This window comes from Vigna umbellata, chromosome 8 (genome assembly GCF_029865625.1).
Source record: "Vigna umbellata cultivar VRB3 chromosome 8, Vumbellata_1.0, whole genome shotgun sequence".
In the NCBI taxonomy this organism is placed as follows: Eukaryota; Viridiplantae; Streptophyta; class Magnoliopsida; order Fabales; family Fabaceae; genus Vigna; species Vigna umbellata.
The window spans coordinates 32687705-32696486 of NC_142172.1; the positions used below are offsets into that span (position 1 = coordinate 32687705).

The 8782-nt window shown below is 34.0% G+C and overlaps 1 protein-coding gene across 2 annotated transcripts; it reads left to right on the forward strand.

Annotated features, from left to right (window-relative positions):
- On the forward strand, positions 1-6168 carry REME1 (Pentatricopeptide repeat (PPR) superfamily protein). Of its 2 annotated transcripts, none has more exons than XM_047299649.2 (5): positions 1-406; positions 1236-3429; positions 4817-4944; positions 5891-5991; positions 6094-6168. In XM_047299649.2, exons 1-2 carry the CDS (start codon positions 264-266, stop codon positions 3145-3147), a joined length of 2055 nt encoding a protein of 684 aa, XP_047155605.1. In that variant the 5' UTR covers positions 1-263; the 3' UTR covers positions 3148-3429; positions 4817-4944; positions 5891-5991; positions 6094-6168. The 2 variants fall into 2 exon arrangements, with proteins under 2 accessions (XP_047155605.1, XP_087953106.1); XM_088096980.1 differs by having other exon boundaries at positions 272-406; positions 1340-3429.
- Positions 6169-8782: the final 2614 nt, after the last annotated feature.

Below are 8782 nucleotides of genomic sequence, written 5' to 3' on the forward strand. Positions count from 1 at the left end.
TTTGTCAACAGACGATCAAACCGTATTTCTTGCAAGAAGAGGTTATTTTCGTAAATATGTCTGACGAGGGTTTATGAAGGGCTTTAATAAATGTGGATGAAAGAACACAACCCTCTTCGTTTTAAGCACCACCAATGGCGGTTTCGTGTTGTGCAGTGTAGAATCCCAATTTGTCACCTAAATCTTATCCAACCTAGCTAGGGCATGAACCAACCTTCAATTTTCAAAGCCCCATTCCTTCATTCATCCCATTGACGAAGCCAATGTTGAAGCTCATTGCATCCTCGCGCATCCACCGGCTGCACCCCACGGTGCTCCGTCCCGCACACGATTCTGCTTCGCCGTTTCTCAGAGTGCTCAGTTCTCTCGGCGGGTTAAGCCGTAGAAACACTGACGTTGGAGGCAGGTATTTTTTCTGTTCCGATTCCGGCGACGGCTCTGATCAAGTAGTTGACGCTGGATCAAAGCGTAGGAGTAAATTAAGGCCCTAGTTGGATAAATTTCTTTGTACACACTAACAGAAAAAGAAAAAATGAAATACGATTTTTTTTTCACGAGTGAAGAAAAGCATCATATAAAAATAGCTAGTGCAAATGTTGAAATCCGCTTTTAGAAAAGCTAAATGATCTTAGGTCACGAGACAAGCCTGTTAAATTTTCACTTACACCGGAATTATTAAATTCAGCCTTTTAAGTTAATTTTCACTTGCTTTAGCTATTGAAACTGAATCAAGATATATCCCTAACATCACATTTTACATGCATGAGAATTGTTAAATTTCGCAACAGTAGGAGAAATTGAAACAATTGAGCAACTAATAGTGGCAGTAACGACAATCAGAAACTAACGGTGAGATAATCCTCGGGTCCGGGATATGTGGGAACGATGGCGGAGGCCTTTGACTGGTTAGAGTTTATAGACAATGGTTTTCATGAGTTCAATTCTCACTTAACACATCTGTTTAGTTTTATTTATTTAAAATTTTTCATTAACCTACAATAGGTCTACTAGTAGTGAGTTCAACTCCCGTCAAACTATAACGTATTAGTATTATTATTTTGTTTAGCAATTAAACGTGTGATGTGCGAAAGTAACTCCACTAACTAATTTCTCTTTAAATTCTTCTTATTTCCCAAAGGAATACTTGGTAATTAGTATCTGCTTTTGTTTTACTGACACTTACACTCAAATATGTAACATTGTGATAGTACCCTTAATTATAATTACATATGCAGCATTCAAATATCAAAGCACTTACTATTGTTGCAACCAACGACCTTGCATCACTGTTCATATAGTGGTAATTTCTCTCTCGTATCTTCACACTCTCTGCCCACAGAGACAGAATCACTACTCAACTTTTGTCACCAACGAGACCTTCCCAGAGCCATGCATGTGTTGGATGCCATGGAAAGACGCAGAGTTTGGGCCGACGCTATCGCCTATTCTGAGCTCATCAAGTGTTGCCTGGCTCACGGTGCTGTCAAGGAAGGCAAACGTGTTCACCGCCACATATTCTCAAATGGGTACCACCCCAAAACGTTTTTGATCAACACTCTCATCAATATGTATGTCAAATTCAACCTCTTGGAAGAAGCACATGTGTTGTTCGATAAAATGCCTGAACGAAATGTTGTATCGTGGACAACTATGATATCCGCTTACTCTAATGCCAAGCTCAATGACAGGGCTGTGAGGCTCTTGGTTTTTATGTTTAGGGATGGTGTCATGCCTAACATGTTTACTTTCTCTTCTGTTTTGAGAGCGTGTGAGAGGTTGTCTGATCTCAAACAACTGCATTCTTGTATAATGAAAGTGGGGTTGGAGTCTGATGTATTTGTTCGGAGTGCGCTCATTGATGTTTACTCAAAATTGGGGGAGCTGCTGGAAGCTTCGAGTGTTTTCTGTGAGATGGTCACTGGAGATTCTGTTGTTTGGAACTCCATTATTGCTGCGTTTGCTCAACACAGTGATGGTGATGAGGCTTTACATCTTTACAAGAGCATGAGCAGAGCAGGTTTTCGGTCAGATCAGTCAACACTTACTAGTATTTTGAGAGCGTGTACTAGTTTGTCGTTGTTGGAGTTAGGGAGGCAGGTTCATGTTCTTGTTCTAAAGTTTGACCAAGATCTTATCCTCAACAATGCCCTTTTAGATATGTATTGTAAGTGTGGTAGTTTGGAGGATGCAAAGCTCATTTTCAATCGGATGACCAAGAAAGATGTAATTTCTTGGAGCACCATGATTGCTGGGTTGGCCCAAAATGGTTTCAGTATGGAAGCACTCAATTTATTTGAGTCCATGAAAGTGAAGGGTCCAAAACCAAACCATATTACATTTATTGGGATTCTGTTTGCGTGTAGTCACGCAGGGCTAGTAAGTGAAGGTTGGATCTATTTTCGATCTATGAAGAACTTGTATGGGGTAGATCCTGAAAGAGAACACTATGGGTGCATGCTTGATCTTCTTGGAAGAGCTGGGATGCTTGATGACATGGTTAAGTTAATTCACGAAATGAATTGTGAGCCAGATGTTGTTACGTGGAGGACTTTGCTTGATGCATGCAGGGCACGTCAGAATGTGGATTTAGCAACGTATGCTGCTAAAAAGATTCTAAAGTTGGATCCACATGACACAGGAGCTTATGTGTTATTATCTAATATTTATGCAACTTCAAAAAGGTGGAATGAGGTTGCAGAAGTTCGGAAGGCTATGAAAATAAGGGGCATAAGGAAAGAACCTGGGTGTAGCTGGATTGAAGTCAATAAGCAAATACATGCTTTTATTTTGGGAGATAAATCACATCCTCAAATAGATGAGATCAATAGACAGTTGAACCTGTTTATTTGTAGGCTAACTGGTGCTGGTTATGTACCTGACACAAATTTTGTACTACAAGATCTTGAAGGGGAACAAAGAGAAGACTCTCTTAGATACCACAGTGAGAAACTAGCAATTGTTTTTGGTATCATGAGCTTTCCTAAAGAGAAAACTATTAGAATATGGAAGAACCTAAAGATTTGTGGAGATTGTCATAAGTTTGCAAAACTTATAGCAAAGTTAGAGCAACGACATATTGTAATTAGAGATCCTATTCGATACCATCATTTTAGAGATGGGGTATGCTCCTGTGGCGACTATTGGTAGCAGATGAGAAGCACATAAGACGAGAAAAAATCTAGGACAGCTTTTAAGCTCAAAGCAGCATACTTCACTCTACAACCAGCTGATATGTATACGAGGATAAAGTGTGCAGCAGTAGCATTGCTGTTAGTTAACGTCAGTCTGCTTGAAAATTGATCACAATGCTGAGCAGACGAGGCAATAAGGAGCATGTTGAACCGACCACATTTTACAACAGATTCTCTAGTTGGGAATTGCTCAATCTATTGAGCAGTAAAATTTTAGCTTTAGACAAACTATTTCGAGGTAAAGGAAGCTTATTAATTTTTATAAGCTCAAAACATTAGTATGATTTATGATTTTGCTGGATTGAATTAGTTATTTATTGTTTTATGTTCCGATGATGAATTGTTGTACATGAATTTGTTTATGACCTTTCTAACTGAAATGATAGTGATGATGAGAATGTGAACAATATAAATGATATTGAATTCTGCATATTTGATATGTATTGTGATATGAAATTTCTATGATTGTTTTTCATGATTTGACGAGAATGGATAAGATGAACCTGTTGTTGTGATGGTGTATGTTATATGGAATAGAACTTGGGCTTGAGTGCCGAAAATCTATTGGATCATGTTATATGATTGTATTGCGATTGTGTGAATTATCTGAATATGATCATTTCTAAGGAGAAATATCAAATTAAATGGGACTTGTGCATTGAGTTGGAATCTGGAGTGTGAAGTAATTATAACTCTACTAAACACACATATTCATATAGAAAATGAGGTTTAGGTAGTGAGAGTCGAAGGATGTTTATTAATCTGCAGGATTGGTATGAAATAGTATCGTGATTTAGAGGACGCAAAGGAACTAACCATGTCATAGTGTTTTGGGATAAGGATGGTGGTTTGGAATAAGAGGAGTTCGGGTCTTATATTTTCTATAAGAGTTCATGACAAGTGCATGACTTTCATGAGTATTCAATCTAATGCATGAGTATTCTGAAAATTGAGTTTAGGTCTTGTTAAAGTTTTGTTAAATGATTAAGTTTGCATGAATGATGTGTGGTGTATTGGTTGTTGAAAGCTTATTTATATTGAATAGTTACCACAAAATTTATTTAAATTCTTACAAAATTATGATAGAACTGTTAAAAATAAATAAGCTTACCCTTCATTTCTTTTGTGGTGTTTCGGTTATATATATTATATACGTGAGCAAATGATTTGGTAGATTTATCTATAGAGAATGTTGCAGAAGATGGTGAGGAGCATCCGTGAGACGGGTATTGTAAATAAGTATTAAGTATATATGTATAATCACATGATGAACAAAGTAATAATAATAATAAGATTATTATTTTTGGGATGTTACAAATTTGATTCTTATTGTTATTGCTAGAGTAATTTAAATTTATTTGACAATTCTTTTCTTACCTCATATAGACACCACCCATTACCATTTATGTGGGACAGATATGCTTGTCACCTTAAATTTAGGACAACTGCCAAATAGGGGTTTGAAAAGGCCCTTAGGTGACAAATTTATGCATAACCAATTAAGGGTAGTGTTCAGAGGTTTTTCGATGAGCCAGCGTTTTTATTTTCTGAAAACTGTCATTTTTATGTTAACTCCAAACTATTTCAAATTTCATGAACTTTAATCAGTTAATTTCTCATTTCAGCAATATGAGAACATTGATGTTACTCGGGGCGCAAAAGATTCTTGATGAAGACCATTGTGGATTAACTGATGTGTAGGAATGGATACTGGAATTCATAGCTGTATGGAAATTAAGGGGAGCTTCACAAGGTAATCGTGTTCGATTTAATAATGTATCCTGAAGATCTGGGTTTTCATTGTATATACCAAATGTTTATATTGATCTAAATTTTGGTCCTTGAGAAATTCTTTGTGGATTGGTATCTGCCATTTGCTGAAGGAAAGTATAATGGTTTGTTATTGTTTTTATACATGTAGTTGGGATGAAAGATAAAAAATGTCAGGTGCAAATAGCAAAGCATCGGGTTTATTTAACTTTAATGTTGAGACTAAAATGAATTGTACATATTTTTCACACGGGAACTAAACATCAGCTCTACAGCTGAAATCTAACATTGTTATACTGATACAAACAACATGGAACATTTTGTAAACTTTTATTCATGTAGAGACCAAAATGTAGGGATTTTTTTCATGTGGACACTAAGATGAGGAAGGGTGTAAAGTTCAGAGACAAAATTTATACTTTAACCTGAATACTATCAGAATTCGAATGGTTGAGATGAATTTAATTAGGTAGTATTAAATTGCTGTAAATGATATGTATGTCTTGATAATAATTATATATATGAAGTATTTTATAGCAGGGGGACCATGCTATGCAGTATAATATTCTTTGTTTTAACTAATATAGATTTTCTAAGAAATTTTAGTAATAATTAAAAAATTTAATGATTTTGTTGACTGGGTTTGGCTTTTTATATGGGTAAAAGGATGCCCTTTTTATGTATTGGGTATTGATTATTGTTAAAATGGTTTTAAGAACTTTAGTATGCTAAAGATCCATTTGTTTAAAAGTTGAGACTTTGGCCCGTAAATCTTTGCTAGTTCAAAAAGTGGGACGTGGTTCCTGATCTTTCTGATATATATATATATATATATATATATATATATATATATATATATATATATATATATATATATATATATATATATATATATATATATATATATGTATGCGTGTGTGTGTGTGCAGGGAAAATTAACTGTCTTTCTGGTCCACCTGGAGTGGTCAATTGCACGTGCCTTGAACCGGAACTTCTTGTGGAAGATTAGGTTGACGTGGCTGAAATCAAGGTTGCTAAAGTCTCTGTTTCCCTTTTACAATTGAATTACATAAACGAGTTCATTAGCAACATATGATGTGATATTCTGAATCCTCAATAATGTATTCTACAGGGTCATCGTCGAACCTGTATTTCACAGGATCTTCTGAATTCTCTCAATCAATCCTTTACTTCTCGAACTATAAAACCAGCCGTAATTGTTCTTCACCTAAAATCGTACCCGACCTCAACGTTAACCGTATCGAAGTTGCAGAGATTTGCGATCTGTTGTTGGGGAGGATCCTTTTGCACCCCAGATCTTAGTTTTATAGAAAATTTTGAATTGAGGGAGATGAATAAAGTGAAATACCTGCGAAGCTGAGAGCAACGATGGCAAGAACAGAGACTCTCGAAATCCATGACAGTGACAGAAAACCCTAACTAAGCCTCAAGATTATAGAGAATGTACCGTCTATAGCATCCACTTTGAAATTGAATGCTTCAAAGAGAGGGAAGAGTCTTGATGCGTAAACAACCGTGCCTTCTCCGCGGCCTCCGCTGGGCGATGATAGTGACCGTTGACCACAATGTGGACAAAACAAAATCGAACCATCTCGAAGTGGTGGGCCGAACCTATAGACCCAAAACAAATGCTGGAAGCGTATTTACTATTAGAACCCCCAAGTTACTGTACAACACCTCAAAGAAATTGACAAAAATAACCCTGCTTTCTGCACTCTCATAACTTTACACAAGAAAATTAAGTACACTCAAGTAGAACTAAAATACCAATTATCAAACCAAATTAATATCATACCTATTATCAAACTAAAATACACCAAGTAGTGTTTAAAATTGGTCTAGAGTTACTAATTGTATTTTTTAGATAAAAATACTCATTTTATGACACTAAGCTTAAATTATAAACATATTGGGGCAATTGTAACAATATCATATATAACAATTTCATTCCAATTCATTACAGACAATTTCCAATCATCAATAATTTATAACAAGTAAAACTCATTCAGAACTCCAAAAAAGAAACTTATTTGTAACTATTCGACTGCAGAACAACATAGCTGTAACAAAACAAATACATAAGCTTTTCCAACGACTTCAGGCACCCCTCATTTGCTAAGTTCACTCATTCTATTTAATATATATATTAGTATTTTTACCTGTGCATGATTGTTTTTAAGTATCACAATTAAAAATAATTAGAAAAAAAATAAAATAGACATTGTATTTTAAATATGAATGATAAATACAATATTGTTTTGAATAATGTATGATCAGTATATACTGAGTAAAAATATTACATTTAAGCACGCGGAGTACAGTAATCTGTTTTAATAGTACTGAAATTTAGAGCAAAGTGCTTCAAACAAAATAAGATGAATTACAATTTTTTCTTGTTTTTGACAACATTGATTACAACTAATTGTGTTAATAGAAATTTCAGAACCTGAGTTCAGAACTTGATAACAGTTGCTGTGACAGTTTGGGTTTCATTTTGTAATAGATTCATCACAAAAACTTTTGAAGTAATTTGTGTCCATAGCACTGCTTCACAATAATAGTCATTTCTTGTACTATTATAGAAGCTATATTGAATAAGAAATCATTAGTAAAGTACAATATATTAGAAAAATCAATCTACATATAAAATTATGTGTTTATCTAATATGTTAGTAATGTTAGGGGTGAATTTCTAACTAAGAATGAATTTCCATTTTGTTGTTACAGTTTGTCAATCATTTTTATCAATATCTGTCAAATATTGCACAACATTTAACCCAATTCAAGGTTCAAATAATACAATTATTTTTGAAGGCTAAAAGTTCCGTCTAAAAATTGAATTAAATAAACAGACTCATCACAAAATATGAACTTGAGCATGTCACAGTGAAATCAATATGATGTCTTGCATTTGTATATCTCAATTGATTTCCATGTATACTGAAATTGAAAAATGCATAACCAAAATAATATTGATAGTAATTAGAGTTTTTTTTTTTTTGTTAAATTTTACTTATAGGCCTATTGTTTTGCATGTGAACTTGTAAAGTGATTACTCATTGTTTCATCGTTATGCAGATTCATATTTTGGATAATATGTATGCATTTACCTATTGTGTGATGTTATTTGGCTGCTACATTTTCACTATGAGGTGCTTCTTTGCATCTTAATTTGCACATATAGTAAGGTGCTTATTCGCATCTTAATTTGCATATATAGTCAGAAAGAACCATATATTCTTAATAATCCTATTTGCTACTTTCTCAAAATGAATGAGTATGTTTCTCTTTCTTACCTTAATTTAGTCAATGTCATGCATAGGTTACTCAATGCTAACACCTGAAATGGAAAGCTAATGATAATTGATTGCATATAATTATATCTAGACTATAAAATCTGTTTCATAAATTTGTTTTTAACAGTACAAAATTGAACATAAACCTTTTGTTTACTAATTTTGAAAAAATGGGAAGTATTTGAATGACTTTGAAATAGATATGGTAATATAGATTATTCAATATATCCCTTAATCGGATACTGAATTTTATATATATTTATTTATTTTAGCAGAGTGTATTGAATTTTAGTAGACAAAAATATCATCATATATTATGAATTCTATGTTTTAAGGTCAAGAGTATTTAAATAATTTTCATTCTCAAAACTAAAAAAAAAAACAAGAAATTCTCAAACTCTTACTCACCTCTCTCATCTCTTATTCTTCTCAATCCTTTCTCTTTCATCTCTCTCACTCCAAACTTCTGCTCTAACCGAAAAAAAAATCAGAAACACCCATCTA